Below are 17,479 nucleotides of genomic sequence, written 5' to 3'. Positions count from 1 at the left end.
GGGGTTTCCTTGCTTTTCTTCGACAATGTGTAAAGTCAAAATACCAACGAAAAAAATTTGACTAAAATCTGAAAAGTTCTCCTTTTGCATACATTGTTACAGTATTACTTGATATTTTAATAGAAGATGCAAGGGATGCCACCAAAAAGCCAAACCACTAGCAGCAGCAGCAGCAGCAGCAGCAGCAGCAGCAGCAGCACCACCACCACCACCACCACCACCACCACCACCACCACCACCACCACCACCAATACTACTACTAATAATAACAACAGCAAGAAACAAAGATGCACAAAATTACTAGATGTGAAATACCCCTGTTCGTCGTCAGATTTGAATCAGGTTGAACCGATTATTCCAAAAATCTGGCGATGCATTGCATCGTCAAATGACACAGTTCAGCTGTAGACCATTACAAATAAGCTTTGTAGTCCTACATACTATTTCACTTTTTTAATTTCAAAAGGACACTTTACCTGAATTTATTTTGTACTCCGTAATGCCATGACCTCCTTTATCCAAATCAGTTACGGATGTTGCCAAGGAACTGATGACGTCACCAATTGGTGTGTCTTCATCGATGCTCTCTGTCCATGTAGAAGGTGTGAACGTTGGCGTGTCCTCGTTCACCGCGTCAATATTAACGGTCAATGGCACATCAAGTTGATTGTCGCCATCGTCGATCTCAATGACCAGTGAATACACGACAGTACCAGATTCATAGTCAATGGCCGAGCCTGATAAAATGACATTTTACGAAATGAATAAAACATCACTATTATTGTGAGAAACACCTTATGCGAATATCAAAACATACTTGATGCATTCTGGCCTGTACCATGTATCCATAGTTCTTACATGTAATTAAAACTGCAAACTTGCGATTCTTGAAACAACGTATCTTTTCGGTAATTTTTTCCAGTTTTTGGTATTAAATATTTCTATGGCAATATATTTTAAGATTTATTACGTTTAGTGATCACATTTTACCTGTTGCTATGGTAACAAGTCCAGTGTTGTCAATTTCGAAATTGTTTGTAGGATCTCCTGATTTGATTCTGTATGTCAATCCGGCTGTATCCAAATCGTTGCAATTCAACTGAGCTACCTGTACGTACATACATCAATGGGAAAGAGTTTAAGAAGAAATTAGGGATAAGTACACACCTGAGTATGAGTTGACAAGGAAAAATTTACAACAATTATACTTTAAAAATTTACAGTATATCGTATAAACGTCGAAGAGTTTTACAAATCCAAAGGCTTATGAAAACACAGCTGTGATTATAGCGGGAGTACGGTGGCCCACAAGTGACAAGACAAAACACAAACTTTTGATACATACTTCATACTAGTACTGTATACAATAGGCTTAGATATACTTTTTGTTGTTTCTAAATTGAGTTTTGCACGTTGGCATTTAGTTTGTGTTGCTTTCAAATTACCTTTGTATTTCTACCAACTTATTTATGTTGTTTCCAAATTAAATTTTGCATATTCTGTTTCAGTTTGCGCTGTTTCAGATTAAATTTTGCGTGTGAACTAATATGTTTTCCTGTTGAAATAAAATGTTGTAAGGTTTTATGAAAACTTATGTTTTGTCTTGTCACTTTGATCATTGTTATATAAATAATATTCAGATTTGTAAGTTTTCCAATACACTCTTGCCGAGTGTAATATTATTGAAACTGGTAATGTTTAATCAGGTGGTGGGGAAAGATGTCTCATTGGCTCTGTTTGTTAGAGCTATTTGTCATGTCCTTCACTATGGTAACTTTAGTGTCTGTAAGTGTACATTTTTTTATTCATAAATTAGTTAAATTAAAACAAAACAATACAAAACAATACTTGAGGGCTACTATACAGGAAAAATAAAGCTACTACATGGACAAACAATAAAACAGCTAACATAGAATATAGAAGAGTTAAAGATAAACGCATAATTTTAATACAACTTACGATGATCCTACACTTTTAAAAACAATTAGTAATAAACTGAACAATAATATATGGAAACCCACTTACACTTGAGGAAGCAGCTAACGTTTCCCCGATTGATTCAGCGTAAGTCATGGGAACACATGTAGGTTTATTATCATTTTCGTCGTTCACTGTAATTGTGATGTCTTCTGTCGCTGTCTTTGATGGCGTTCCCCCATCTGTAGCTCTTATTGTCAGTGTTATGGATGAACCAGTTTCCTCAAAATGCACAGCTGATTTCAATTCAAGTAAACCAGTCGATGGGTCCAACCGAAAATTGTCATAAGTGTCCCCATCTATTTATGGAAACAAAAAGTGATGTATGACTTGATTTTTAAAAATACAGTTGTGTCTTAGGTATTTCAGTCTCCATTATGTTTATATCAGGTTCATTTATTGCCTGACAAGATGTTAGGTAATGATGCGTTAGCCACTGGAGATCGATGACAGGGTTAACGTATGGTATATAAAGGGTATATACATTGACATTGACAAGGATCGCCAAGATTACTTACATTCATTTTCGACCCCTCCCTACATCAACCTTTTCCGTCTTTTGGACAGTTATATAAAATAGGAATCTAGTAAATCAGGCCCATGTACCAACGTCTGTGCTGGATATTCATATGTTTTAGATTAATTTTATGTCATTGGTAAAATTTAACAAGCATCAGACAATACGGACACAGCACTGAAAGCAGATTCTTCTTACGATGTTGGTCGAAGGAAGTAAATAACGCATAATTGTTTTGTTGAAAATGTCTAAGGCACATAAGTAAGGCACATACCATGGCCAGATGTGTGATGCAAATACACAACAGTTCAGTCATGCTAATTGGACTCCCCCCGCATATAAAACTCTTTAGGGTATGTCTAGACTCGCTGATCACCTACTTTGAATGTTCATAGTAATGTCGCCATCAGATCCAATATCATCATCACTAAAGTTAATTATTGCAACTGAGGTACCAATTGCATCACTTTCTGATACCTGAAGACAAAAATATAAAATATTAAGGAGGTTTTTAATTGGTGTGACACGTCAGAGCAAACACTCCAAACGTGTGCTTCATTTTAACCATACTTGGACAACATGTATTGTTGATGCTATGATTGTGTTCTGACAGGAAGTTTTCGTAGTTTGGTTGTTCGATTTGAAAATTAAAATATCCATCTTCATAAAACGGCATCCATTAAAATTTAAAATGTGAGCAAAATAAGGTAACACACATTTCAATATTTTGCTTCTCTTATCAGCACTAACCTCAATGGTACTTGGCGTTGTACTTGCAAAGATAGGCGTATGATCATTTGATGACGTCACAGTCACCAAGACAGTCGTTACGCCACTCAGTTCAGGTGAGCCACCATCTTTGACCTGCACAATAAGAAGGTAGCTTGCCGGATCATTGCTATCTAAGTTGATTACACTGTTAATTTTGATGGTATTTGTAGCGTCATCCAACTTAAACTTGCCAAGGTTGTTTCCTGACAAAAACTGGTATGTGAAACTTGAAGAATCCATGTCCATAATTACGAATGTTTGCACGACAGTGTCAACCGAATCCCCCTCAGTTACAGTAACTTCATAGAGGTTCTCCTGAAATGTAGGACTGTCATCATTATAGTTGTCAATGTTTACTGTTAACGAGAATGTGGTACTGCTAGGGATTGGTGTTCCACCATCTTTCACTTGACATGTTAAGGTATATGACGTTGTTCCACTCTCGTAGTCAAATATTCCCATAGTGGTGATTTGGCCATTATCTGGATCCATATGGAACAAGTTACTTGATCCACCTAGTAGCGTGAACACGAACCATTACAATTTCAATAGATTGTTTGAACCATATGCATAAAGGGGAGGAGGTGCCAATCTAAAGGTGAGACATTTATAAATATCACAGAGTTATGTAGCTTCCATTCATAAAATCAGAATTCGCATTTCCTTAAAAAATAATTTCTTGAATAAATGGTTACAAGTTTAACCAGTAGATGTAACGGTTGGTGATGGGCTATGTTTCTATTTGGAAAATAGATGAAGTAATCAAGTGGTCATAATATTATACATTGAAATAGTGCATTTGAGAGTGTTTCAAGTCCATGCTACCATAAAAGACATTCTCAATTGATAGGAACAAAACACACACACACACACACACACACACACACACACGCGCGCGCGCGCACACACACACACACACACACACAAACAACTTCGAAAGTAATTCCATAACAAAGATCACGTCCTGAAAAAGTATAATTGACTTTCTTCACACTACTACAATTCTAACCTGTTACAGACGTTATGGAAAAAGTAATTTCTCCGTCTTTTCCGTCGTCACCGTCGCTTGCTAGGATACTAGCTGCCGGCACCAACTCAAACCCCAAATCAGTATTTTCAGGGATAGTGATAGCCGATGAAGGAAACGATGTAAACGTTGGAGCGAATTCATTGACTGGAGACACCTTTACAAAGAAATAGAAGTAAACGCTTTAGATTACAGAATGTAAAATATCTGAAAATGTTTCTTCACAGAAAGTTTTGTCAAATGTTATTACTCGTGAAATGCACTCGTAATCACCACTCTATGTTCATGTATGGTGACGTCTGGAGATACTTGTGTGATCCAGTTAGCGCGTACACAGCAAATTTTAGTATGTTATAGAAAAACCGGATACATAAGCCAATTTAACAAACTTGTATACAATTCTGACTGAGCACAATTTAGTCAACTAAGTAATTGATAGGTACAATTAATGCAAATATAAACAAAATGTCTTGAATTTTGATATTATTCGACGTTGACAATCACTGAACGGCATGATATTGTTGAACGTTATTCAAGATAAACATGGCGCAAGGTACTTGGTTTTCTGTCTTCTGTCTTTCGACACTGATTTCTAAAGTGATGATGTACATAAAGTACAACAAAATATCGCACAATTTTGTGAAAAAAAAAGTTTTTTTTTTTATTCCAATAGGTAAGTTACGTTATTTCAACTTACATGGATTATTACAGTGGCTGTCCCTTCCAAACCACCACCGTCAGTCGCTAAAATAATAAGGGTATAGGAGTCGGATGCTTCATAATCTAACGGGTCGTTGGTTGTCACCAGATGAACATCATTTCCTGGTAACTCAAATTTGCCGCCGTCCCCACTGTCTATTGTCAAGGACAAAGTGCCGAATGCTCCACTGTCTTGGTCAGACACCGTCAAAGAGACTACAGTGACACCTGAAGATACAGAAATGTATATCATCATCGCTGACATTTGTTATACAAAGAAATGTACTCCTATAGGAACTGCAGTCACGGCTACTTCTCTGGAAGGACTTACTATATACAGGAATGGCTACCCATCATGAGCCTGCGACCGTTAACCAATTCACTAGTTTGGGCGGAGATCCGATCCCCGGGGTGGATTTCAATTGCAGTAAAGATATTAGTGACGCCATCGTAAAACACAAATCTAAAATTTAATAACTTGTGTGCATGGTTTCTTCAACAACATTTTTTTCATTCAGTGGACGTCATCGTTAATTAAATCACAGTTTTAATTAATATATAATTTGTTATTCAATGAGACAAATCATTACATGTAAACACATACTTATATATTAATTTAATTGAGAAGTTTTAATCAAATGGTGTGGAACACCTAGTAATTCAAGTAATTTCATTCATAAAAACAAACTTTGGATGAAGGCACCGTTGCAAGCAAATGACGACTAATTCATCAAATGAGTTATGTATAATGACTTGGCATTACTAGTACCAGCTATTGAGTTTTAACCTTTGAGGGCGCCAATATTTCGTCTTTGAAAAGTATAACCACCCTGATCTAGAACTGTGCTGAGTGTTGGGGAATTGGAGGTTTGCGCTCTAGTTGTTCAGAGTATTGTGAAGTCCCCCTTCGACCTTATCTATTCGTTTAGTATAGCGAAATAGAGTCCATACTGTGATCGAACTCTTAACCCATGTTATTTGGGCATCATGATATAGTTCAAGGAGTCTGAAAACATAATTTAGTAAATTTGACCGATAATAATTAAATATTTATTGATAGGATCATGGATCTTGACAAACCTTGGACTGTATTCTCTGGAAGACTATCCACATATATAGACGGTGTGAATATAGGAGAGTTGTCGTTGACATCGTTAACGGTTATGGTTATTGCGGCCGATGCACTATATCCCGCCAAATCTTTGACAGAGAGTTGTAAAGAGTATGTACCAATTCCCGATGTACCGTCATCTTCTATGGCTTGAGTTGCTTTTATTTCACCACTCAAGACGTCACAAATAAAATGGTCAGCGTTTGTACCTATAATTATAGAAAACACACTTTTATCACAAGACTACTGTTGAGCTTGAAACGATTATAGTTTTAATGCAAGTGTAAATTAAGCTGAAATAAGATATAGTCAAAGTAATATATTTTATTCAGTTTAGCCTAAAAAATATTTCATCTCATTTTGATTTTATTACCTAAACGTTCAACATTTAAAACATCTTAAAAGATCTATATCGGAAGTTTTAATACTAGTGAACATAATAACAAATTTGTGTTTTTATCCTCCGAGTCAGCTAAAATAAAAATGTTGAACCTTTCAACACAGCTCATGGGCAACTTTATTTTGTGGTATTTGTTATAACAGCAATTAGCGACAATCAACACAGTGGAGATGTTTACCTGTGAGGTAGTAAAATAATGTATCATCAATGTCATTATCAGTTACATCACCAATAGGATCCAGCGTAGTCCAGGTAATCGATGTACCGGGGTTGCTTCCATCATCTATTGATGCAGCGTACGTTGCTAGGCCGAATGACGGCGGTTCGTCGATAACATTCCGAAGGTTTATTCGTAACGTCTCCGTGCTGCTGGAGGTAGTTCCATCACTAATGCTAGAGCAGAAAATGCAAAATGAAGATCTGGAGTTAGTACATTATAAGTATTGTCATTCGCAATTTCGTTTGGGGGTTCAACCATTGAGTATGTTTTAGGTAACACGAATTCACTGAAAAACTATGAAAATCATCTAAAACATCGACTTACTGTGAATAGGACAAAGCGTACTAGTTACACACACGTGATTACACATGGTACACTGTACGACTAAATCGACGAGTTAGCATTGCTCGTAAGTGAAACAACCTAGTGGAGTGAATCGTGTTATATCTACTAAAGCTATCGTCAGACTCTACATTAACTGTAAACGTCTCAAAAATCTGCACTGACTTATCCTTAAATGGACATACTTTAAATCTAGCATAAATGCCAAAGTATCAACACTGTATTTAAAGATGGACATAGACACGAGTGTATATGTCTGCGAATCCACAATTATTAATGTTATTTTAAAATTACACTTTCCGACACTGTGTTGAAAGCACTTTACAATTAATACGCCTGGCATGGACCTCTAATGGCACAACGGTCTTTATAGTTCTTCAGCTCTTTGGGGAGCATACAGGCCAAACGATGTACATTGTATCTATCCACCGACTCACCTTAAATCGAGTGTAAATGTCTGGCTGCCACCATCATAATCTAAACCGGTAGGAGTGAATATATCATTGTCAACCACCGTAAACACTGGAGTGGTAGGGTTCCTAGATATAACACTGACCGTTATGTCGTCACCTTCCTCATCATAATGTAGAACTCTAAATATAGATACTGCAGCTCCGATGGATTCCGATAGTGTCAATTCGATAGGCATATTAGTCAATATGGGGGCTTCATTTATTTCATTTATGTTGACGTCAATAGTGTAAACACCGTCGAGACCTGGGTCTTGCATGCAGTCGACATATATGGTTTGGATAGGACCATGCACCTCGTAGTTGGGTGTTGTGGCACCAATAACGATCTGAAGGGAATGTAAATATAAAGTATATTTGTATGAAAGCCACCACTCTGCTGTTTACGTGCATTCGCATATAACATTTAAAACAAGCGACCTATCGGTCAGAATAGCTCCGCTGTTTTTTTTTAAATTTAATTTTTTATTTTGGTGACATGTAGAAGTAGTTCAGGTCTTCAGCTCTTCACTATGCAGTTTTGTTTTAGCGATGCAATAAAGTGGTTAGTGGTTTCATATGATGTCTCACTATAAAACACATTTTACACAGAAGTTGGTAATGTATTGTACTTTTATACCATAGTCACCATTTTATAACAAAAATCTACTGTTGTGAAAAATTGCACAAAATCTCAGAAAAAAATGACTGGGAAATGCACACAAGAAAAAGTAAAAAAGAGGATTTTGAGGTTGGCTATAAATAATTCCAGTGTCTTACAGCTGTAACCCTGGAAAATTTTAATGATGAATGAAATAAACTAGGGATCTAAAATAATTTTGAGGCAATTTGAATTTCAATTTTCTAACAAATTTACAAAGTCAACAACATTCAACTTGTACTAGTTGTGGTAGATATATATAGGGAAGAAATGTATTAATCGCCATCTTAGTTTCCGTACGGCGACAATCTCAAGTACCCGGAAGAGAGTCATTCTCAGCCATACGTTACAGTGGTAACACTCGTTCATGTTCGGTTACCTTTCACAAAGAAAACACAACGAAATGGTTGAAATGATCTTTTTTTTATTTCTTTTCATCACAACAACAAAATCTGCGTGATCAAAAGTGTTGTAAACTAAACCAGAAAGAATTATCGGACTGGCTAAACTTCCCGATGAACTGGAAGATCCTACTAGTACTACTTCCAAGTAAGCCTCGATAGTACTATAGTACGTGAGAAAATCGTCTCAAACTAGCGATACAACTTTCAAAATATAACTTGACATGTCTTCATTTGTTTGAGTTATATAATTCATCAAGACGGGTTTTCACTCGAAAACAACAATTCTGTGAATTATGACACTCTGAACGCAGCGATTTCTCTGACGATGTTACCACTGTAACGTATGGCTGACAACGACTTGCTTCCGGGTTAGTCCCTCGTGCATATACGGGTGGATTGTCGGCGATTAATACATACATGTACATCGTCTGATATTTTATTTCACAGTGTTTCTTGTGACCGGCGCCTGTCAGCAGACTCTGCCATTTTTTTCATCATTCCATTGTATTTAAACCTTGTACTTGACATTTCGCAATATTTATAATTCTCAACAAAATACCTCAACATGCCTCACTTCGCTCGTACTCAAAGCAGCCCCGCGCGTAGTCCTGCTTGCATACGGAGGAATTCGGGACTCGATTCTGACAATTGTCCCTCCCCCTCCGGTGTTTAGAGTCAAGTCAGTAATATAGACTCGTGCACCCGAGGACTACCCCGCGCGGTATGATCACTGACACTGATGACATGATGAGAGAGAACCTTTTCGGATTTACATGTAAAACGGGGAAAGATACGCAAAACATAATGCAAAGTCTGAAGCCAAATTAAAGTTGTAATTATTTTAATTATTTTTACTTGCCAAATATTTGCATTTTGGAAAGGCAAGACACGTTCATGTCGTTTAACTTTACATGTGAACTGTCGGCCATATTTAAACTTCAACCGCATGCCTGGCATGCCCTTCCTTACGCAAGTTGTCTGAATTCTGGTTCACTGTCATTCCAAATTGCACGACAATATAGAATTAACCACAAGTTACATGTTATCTGAAAACATCACACTTTTATAGTGGGTCTGAAGTGTGATTTTAGTGAGTACCAAGAACGTCCTGTGTTGATACTCAAGATACTTGCTGTGGAAAATCGCTCGGTCGAATGAGGTCACCTTCAGCTTCTGGTCGAATCAGGATAGAGTATGCAAATGAGGATGTTGCGGACTGGCTGATTATGTAGAAGGGTGCAGAATTGGAATTGAAGTTTACAACCCTGTTTCGAACAAACGCTTGTCATTTGGGCGCCCAATGCGTAGAATTATGACAATAGCACATATTACATTGCTTGTTTGACGTCAATAGTGTCTTTTGAAAAGTGGCAGTTTACTTAAAGTCTCGTCGACTGATTTCCAATATGGCGTCGGTCATTATACTCATTAACATATTCATTTTTTTTTCAAATTACAAAAAAAAAAATCATAAAAAATAAAAATGAGGATGTGCTGACTTGAAATTAACAAATCTGAGTAAGCTACCCCCTGCGCATCAACACGCCAGATATCAAAGCAATCTAATAAGAGGTTTTCAAGGAGTTGATGAAAATGACATTTTATGAAAAAAAATCATTAAAAATTGAAAATGGCACAGATCAACTTGGCATGAACAAATCTGAATAGCCTCCCCCCAGGGAACATGCACACCAAATATCGAAGAATTCCGACTGTCACTTTCGGAATAGATAGTAAAAATATAAAAGTTTGACGGCCACCTATGATTCACTCTACTCTCTATACCTCAATACCCACCTATACCTAAAGCTACGCTTTCAGCTTTCGCTGACAGCGGAGCTAAAAACATAAAACTCATATACACACTGAATAGAAAATACATGTTCTCATTTGAATTTCATAAACAGATTGTACTCTAAGAAAGTCAAAGACATTAAGTCAAAGACTTGAACGGCCTTTCTTCTTTCGTTTGCCTATGTTTTAATTGAACGCTTTCCTTCCTTGTTTGTTTGCTTGCTTCCTTCCCTGAAGTACATGTAACTTGTGTGCGCACAATTTCAAATATTAAATCTAATTATGAGCTATGCTACTAGCGACAATTACTAATATCACAATTCGCAGCATCTCATGAAGTGCAACTACTGTTACTACCATTGTAACTGTTACCTAAGATGAATCGTATACTAGTATGTTTGGAAAAACAAGTTTACTAATCATTATTCAACAATACATTTCAATCACAATTTCCTAATAGCAAACCACTATACTTACTGATCCATCAGATGGTGTGATTATAAAAAGATCGTCAGGCCCTGGATCAACGTGATTTATACTGTATTTTGGGTTAGCTGGGGTTTCTGGAAAAAAGCCTGTCACGTCCACAGCATCGATCACAGGCGTGTTCTGGATTGAATTTTCGTCAATGTCATATAATGTATTTGCCCATGTTATTTCACAAACTGTCACGAAAATAGAAGAAAACAACATTTTAAAGAATTATTATAATAATATAATCATTCATAGTAAAATTTATAAACATATTCAAAAAGTGTTATCAATGAAGAGGTGTAGATGTTCTCAAATTATTTAATGACATTTTAAAGACCAAGCATACCCCTACACCAAACACAAGAAAATTAAGTAACAAACCTCTTTTTCAAAATGTTATAATCGTCTTTATAACGTCTTTCAAGTGCTATGACTTGTACGTCTATATCGGTTATTTGAATTATAATATTTGGTTACTTATTTTAACGCATAGTATTCTTACAAACAAATTCTTTAGTCTTACCTTCGTCCACATTCTCAATTTGAATTGTTATAGTATTAGAGTTGTCTCGTGTGCTGGCCTGATGACATGACATTGTAACAGTTTGGATAGCGTCATCGGTCTCAAAATCAGGGGGCGCTGAACCTACAATGAGCTGAAATTGTAAAAGGGAAAGTTTTGACACTTTACGGGAAGAAATTGTAAATTGCATTCCCACTTAAATTTTTGCACACTTTCTTTTGCACATAATAATGGTAGTGCATCATAATCTTCAATGACATTTTTATTGGACATACGTGTATTTGTGCTAATGACTCAAACTAAATAATTTCACATCCAAAATTTCAATAATGTAATCAGTTCTCTAATTATAAAATAATAACACATGATTGTATACTCACAAGCCAATGCAGATCTTAAACAGTGAAATTGAATGTTCATTTCTGTAGATATTGTTAATGTAGCCCACAGAATATCATTTTAACCAATAAATGTAAGACTGTTGGCTAGAGAACTGAGCGAGGCGTGAATTGATTGTGATGGAGGTTGGATGACTCAGCATATAATTAAGAATTCTAAACTTTCCAGTTATATAAAAAATATCTTAGCCAGTCTGAAGCATGTATCTGGAGTTTCCTTTTGCACCTGTGATGCTATTTAATACTCTACCTAATACTTATCAAATCTACGTTAAAAAAATCTTGTTTTTTGCCCATGGGCTGACTCTACATACTCACCATGCCTGTGATTGGATCAACATCGAACAGGGTATTTGCACCTGGGCTCACACTGATTGTAAAAGCTGCAGGCGAGGCTTTGTTTTCCGGGAAGTCTGCTTGAACCTCAGATGAATCGATAATTATTTCGCCAGAGATGGTGTTTTCGGCGACTGAGTACTGGCTGCTAATCCAAGATATGCTGCATACTAAATTTTAGTTGAAAGACATAGAAAAAGAAAGAGCAATGGAATCGTATATTGGATTACAGTAAAAAAGACATCGACATTATATATGTATATATATATATTCATGAACCAGTTTCAAATCACACAATATTAACTCCTACAAGTGCTGACAGGTGCGGAAACCTTTACACAAACGGAATACACGAAGGTTAAGGCCAAATTCGGGATAGGCACATAAGCAATGTACAGTTACTAGAAGTTACCCATTTTAAGTATGGAATGATAAATAATGCAACTTACATTCAGATTGGTCTGTAATGGTTACTGTTACAGTAAGTGCTGCGTCAATGCCTGAACTTTGCTTACATTGGATTTCAACCGACTGACTTGTTGTGTGTTGTTCGAAGTCAGGAATGGTACTACCGACTTTGAGCTTTTAAAAGATAAAATTATAATATAGCTTCAACTATTAATAAAGTTCAATAACCTATTTTGGAACACTTACAAAGGAGTCCACGTAGGCTAACAAGCTTAAAATAGCAATTCACACACACACACACACACACACACACACACACACACACAGACGTAGACACACAGACACGTATACATGCATGTACTCACGCAACCACCCCCCCCAAAAAAAAACCCCCAAAAAACCCCAAACAAACCCCCCAAAAAACCCCCAAAACACACACACACACACACACACACACATCCAACCGCACTAAACATTCATCCGGCCATCAACATTTACAGTGATTCGTGAATTTTATGTGCATGTACATGTCTCTCACATGCGCACAACAACAACAACAACAACAACAACAACAACAACAACAACAACAACAACAACAGCAACAACGACGACGACGACGACGAAAACACCACCACCACCACCAACAACAACAACGACGACGACGACGACGACATCACCACCACCACCACCACCACCACCACCACCAACAACAACAACAACAACAACAACAACAACTACTACTACTACTACTACTACTACAACTTACAACACCAGAGGTTCCGTCTATAACAAATAGTTCTGGAGGTCCTGGTAATACGCTGACAATTTCAAATTTAGGAGTTGCTTCCCCCTCTGGGAATGATTCAGTGACGTCAGCTAGTGGATAGATGTCAGTATTTGAGGCAGTGTTCTCAACCAGGGAGTATGGAGTGTTAGCCAGGCTCAAGGTGCATGCTGGAGGAAAGGAATATACGACAATTTATGGTATGTTTTTGTTGCCATGTTGTAGTATCTTTTAAGACATTAATGGAGATATTAAGAAACGTTAAACACTTCACGTCTGTTCCTTCTTAGCAGAGTTGACCCATAAAAATAATATCTTTTTTGCACACTTACGTTCATCTTGGTTTATTATTTCTACAACCACATCTTGTTGGGTTTGACCATTGCCTGATAATTGAAAACACTGCACTGTAATGGTTTGACTCAACACGTCATTCTCATAGTCAGGTACTTGGCTGCCGACTGAAATCTGAAATGATAATTACAAAAAGATGATGAAGGAATGGAAATGTATTGCTGTATCAGGTACAATACCTTGTAAAACGTTAATACAAACGTAACTGTTGTGCTAGCATCTGATGCAATTAGACTTGTTCGTCGTGTGTTAGGAGAAACAGTCAGTGTCATGCATAGACATCTATATGTATTGCACATAGCTTACTCCAGGATTGTTTTCAAATAACATAAAACACAGTAGAATGGATGTATATCACACGGTACACTATCGCTCATTTGTCTTGTTTACTACGTCAAATATACAACGAGTCTAGGGTACTTTAAGTTGCTTAAGTTGGAATCAAACCTACCCTTCCTGTACTACTATCTATGGAAAAAAGATTTGCAGGACCAGGATCGACGTTGGTGATACTATATGCAATGACACTTTTGCCCTCAGGAAAGGTTGCCGTGAAGTCTGTTGTGCTTATAATCACCGTTGAAGTTGGAGAGTTTTCCGTTATCTGGAAAGGTGTGCCTGACCATGCAATGGTGCATGCTGGGACGAAATGATATGGGTAAAGTATGAAGATACATATGTTAAAGAAAGAGTTCGGTAGAGAGTAAATGATGACGGCTAAAACGTACAGAATCTTTGGTGTTTCAATCGTGAGAATTGCAAAGGAAACGTTGCTAGTAGAAAAACTAGAAAGACTTGCATTGCTTTCTGTGCCAATAAACCATCGACAGCAGACATGATCACTGTGAGTTCAGAGAGAGTTTACGAATTATGAAGGATGGCTTGGAGTTGTCATTCTATAGCTAAACAGACTGTGCACACTTACGCTCAATGACATCATCGATAACAATATCAATGGAAGAAACAACATCATTTCCACTGGTTTGATGACAAGTTACATCTACGGAAATGGCAGCACCTCCATCTGTTTCATAATCAAGATTGGAATCAATGTAGATCTGAAATGAAACGTATTGTTACCGTTAACGTCTAATCTGACTGGTTTCATTTCAGCTTTCATTGACTATTCTGAATTGAGGACTATTCATTTTAGCCTTTTCGTTCACAACAAAAGTATGTTTTTGTTTTAGTTCTTCAAATGTCGATGAAATTGTATTGATACTTTTAAAGGAAAGTCGTATCTGTAAAATGAATAATTCCAACAATGTATGTAGTTATAGCTTCAATCTGTATACATTCAATGGTGTAATCTATGCATTGTGGAAGTGCAGGTACATACCACTCCAGTTGAAGAATCAATTGCAAACAGTGTTGTGACTGAAGTGATTTCATAAGCTGCACTGGATGCTGTTTCCGGAAATGAGGCTGTGAAATCGGTTGCTTCTACGATGTTGGTAGATACAGCAGTATTCTCGCTAATGTGGAAAGGGCTGCCGGTATATGTTACAGAACAATCTGGTGAATTTGCGAAATAGATATAGGGAGAATGAGTGATTGATTTTGGAAAACACACTCCACAGGAATGGTAAAGTCAAATACACTGTGACGTGGAAAGAGGAATACATCAAACAATTGCATAAACGCTACTATGCAACTAGGTTTGAAATCACCACATAATCTGATAAGTACTATACACAATGTGAGGACTCCTTATACATCTAAAAAAAGGATATAATGTTAGTATTAAGATTGTTTGACTGTAATAGCCTGGCGACGAATACGTTCTCCATTTATATAGTTTTGACCAGTAGTGACGTAGAAAATATGAAGTATCCTTTGATATCGTCAACATGTTTAGAATATGAATAACTGTTCCTGATATGATATTTGTCAAAAACGGAAAATCGTACAAAAGTGACTTTTACATTTGAATGGTATTACAGTGCTCAGAAATGCTCAGAAGGAGGCTTATCAGGAAATTTGTAAAAGACAGATAAGAATTGCCATCCACTTACATTCAGCTTGGTCTGTGATGGTGACTGCGACAGGAAGTGTAGCGTCAATGCCTGAGTTTTGTTTACATTGAATTTCCACAGACTGACTTGCTGTGTGAAGTTCGAAGTCAGGAAGAGTACTACCAACTTTGAGCTATAAACAATAATCATTAAATGTTAAGAGTGACACTTCAACGAAGACGTAAGAAATCAGACATTGAACCTTTTGTAACCAATAAATCGATTCACAAATCCTTATTCATTAACCAACAACTTGAATGTTTGTTGTTTTGTTGTTGGTATAACTTTTGAAAGGAAACCCTCCATTTGACCTAGTTGAAGCATAGGCAAAGAGCTCTGTCGTCACATTTATGATGATAAGTTCATATTCAAGACAATTAGAAAACATAAAAGACAAACTAGGTAGCAAACATTCAAGGTCGACTGCATATAAAGGGAAACTGAATATAATCAGCTTCTTTCTATCATTCCCCTAATAGTCCAAAAAGCAAGTTATAACTTACCACGCCAGAGGTTCCATCAATATCAAATAATTGTGAAGGTCCTGGTAAGACACTGGCAATCACAAATTTAGGAGTTGCTTCCCCCTCTGGGAATGATTCAGTGACGTCAGCTAGTGGGTAGATGTCAGTATTTGAGGCAGTGTTTTCAACCACGGAGTATGGAGTGTTAGCCAGGCTCAAGGTACATGCTGGAGGAAAGGAATATACGACAATAATCATAGTTGTTTGTTTATTACATACTGTTATATTGTTGAAGACATTAATGGAGATATTAAGAAACGTAAAACACTGTACGTTTGTATCTGTTATAGTGGAATTGAGATATAAGAAATAATATCCTTTAGGCACACTTACGTTCATCTTGGTTTATTATTTCTACAACCACATCTTGTTGGGTTTGACCATTGCCTGATAATTGGAAACACTGCACTGTAATGGTTTGACTCAACACGTCATTCTCATAGTCAGGTACTTGGCTGCCGACTGAAATCTGAAATCATAATTACAAAAGATGATGAAGGAATGGAAATGTATTGCTGTATCAGGTACAATACCTTGTAAAACGTTAATACAAACGTAACTGTTGTGCTAGCACCTGATGGAATTAGACTTGTTCGTCGTGTGCTAGGAGAAACAGTCAGTGTCATGCATAGACATATATATGTATTGCACATAGCTTACTCCAGGATTGTTTTCAAATAACATAAAACACAGTAGAATGGATGTAAATCACACGGTACACTATCGCTCATTTGTCTTGTTTACTACGTCAAATATACAACGAGTCTAGGGTACTTTAAGTTGCTTAAGTTGGAATCAAACCTACCCTTCCTGTACTACTATCTATGGAAAAAAGATTTGCAGGACCAGGATCGACGTTGGTGATACTATATGCTATGACACTTTTGCCCTCAGGGAAGGTTGCCGTGAAGTCTGTTGTGCTTATAATCACCGTTGAAGTTGGAGAGTTTTCCGTTATCTGGAAAGGTGTGCCTGACCATGCAATGGTGCATGCTGGGACGAAATGATATGGGTAAAGTATCGCGATACATATGTTGAAGAAAGAGTTCGGTAGAGACTAAATGATGACGGCTAAAACGTACAGAATCTTTGGTGTTTCAATCGTGAGAATTGCAAAGGAAACGTTGCTAGTAGAAAGACTAGAAAGACTTGCATTGCTTTCTGTGCCAATAAACCATCGACAGCAGACATGATCACTGTGAGTTCAGAGAGAGTTTACGAATTATGAAGGATGGCTTGGAGTTGTCATTCTATAGCTAAACAGACTGTGCACACTTACGCTCAATGACAT

At 37.0% G+C, this 17,479-nt stretch overlaps 2 protein-coding genes across 4 annotated transcripts in view; both read right to left on the bottom strand.

Annotated features, from left to right (window-relative positions):
• LOC144441369 (protocadherin Fat 4-like) overlaps positions 1-15,785 on the bottom strand; it is a 26,595-nt gene extending 10,810 nt beyond the window's left edge. For 2 of the 3 annotated variants that reach the window (XM_078130929.1, XM_078130937.1), the window contains exons 1-20: positions 15,665-15,785; positions 14,989-15,164; positions 14,575-14,707; positions 14,101-14,288; positions 13,628-13,763; positions 13,278-13,465; positions 12,553-12,685; positions 12,086-12,273; positions 11,370-11,502; positions 10,850-11,037; positions 7,502-7,863; positions 6,681-6,895; positions 6,072-6,311; positions 4,990-5,219; positions 4,275-4,449; positions 3,245-3,780; positions 2,875-2,971; positions 2,026-2,276; positions 991-1,108; positions 477-737 (exon numbers count right to left, since the gene is read on the bottom strand). In XM_078130929.1, the coding sequence (XP_077987055.1) occupies positions 477-737; positions 991-1,108; positions 2,026-2,276; positions 2,875-2,971; positions 3,245-3,780; positions 4,275-4,449; positions 4,990-5,219; positions 6,072-6,311; positions 6,681-6,895; positions 7,502-7,863; positions 10,850-11,037; positions 11,370-11,502; positions 12,086-12,088 (2,809 nt within the window). In that variant the 5' untranslated portion in view covers positions 12,089-12,273; positions 12,553-12,685; positions 13,278-13,465; ... (3 more) ...; positions 14,989-15,164; positions 15,665-15,785. Of the gene's footprint in view, positions 1-476; positions 738-990; positions 1,109-2,025; positions 2,277-2,874; positions 2,972-3,244; positions 3,781-4,274; positions 4,450-4,989; positions 5,220-6,071; positions 6,312-6,680; positions 6,896-7,501; positions 7,864-10,849; positions 11,038-11,369; positions 11,503-12,085; positions 12,274-12,552; positions 12,686-13,277; positions 13,466-13,627; positions 13,764-14,100; positions 14,289-14,574; positions 14,708-14,988; positions 15,165-15,664 lie in introns of those variants that run through there. The other variant, XM_078130946.1, reaches the window with a different exon arrangement.
• Positions 12,521-17,479, bottom strand: LOC144442711 (protocadherin-23-like). The gene is made up of 10 exons (XM_078132121.1): positions 17,468-17,479; positions 16,522-16,657; positions 16,168-16,355; positions 15,665-15,797; positions 14,989-15,164; positions 14,575-14,707; positions 14,101-14,288; positions 13,628-13,763; positions 13,278-13,465; positions 12,521-12,685 (listed from the first exon to the last, which is right to left on the bottom strand). The coding sequence occupies exons 1-10, from the start codon at positions 17,477-17,479 to the stop codon at positions 12,521-12,523; spliced, it is 1,455 nt and encodes a 484-aa protein (XP_077988247.1).

The sequence above is a fragment of the Glandiceps talaboti genome, chromosome 1 (genome assembly GCF_964340395.1).
Source record: "Glandiceps talaboti chromosome 1, keGlaTala1.1, whole genome shotgun sequence".
NCBI classification, from domain to species: domain Eukaryota; kingdom Metazoa; phylum Hemichordata; class Enteropneusta; family Spengelidae; genus Glandiceps; species Glandiceps talaboti.
The sequence above is the reverse complement of the archived record's forward strand: the minus strand, read 5'-3'. Positions and strand labels throughout refer to the sequence as shown.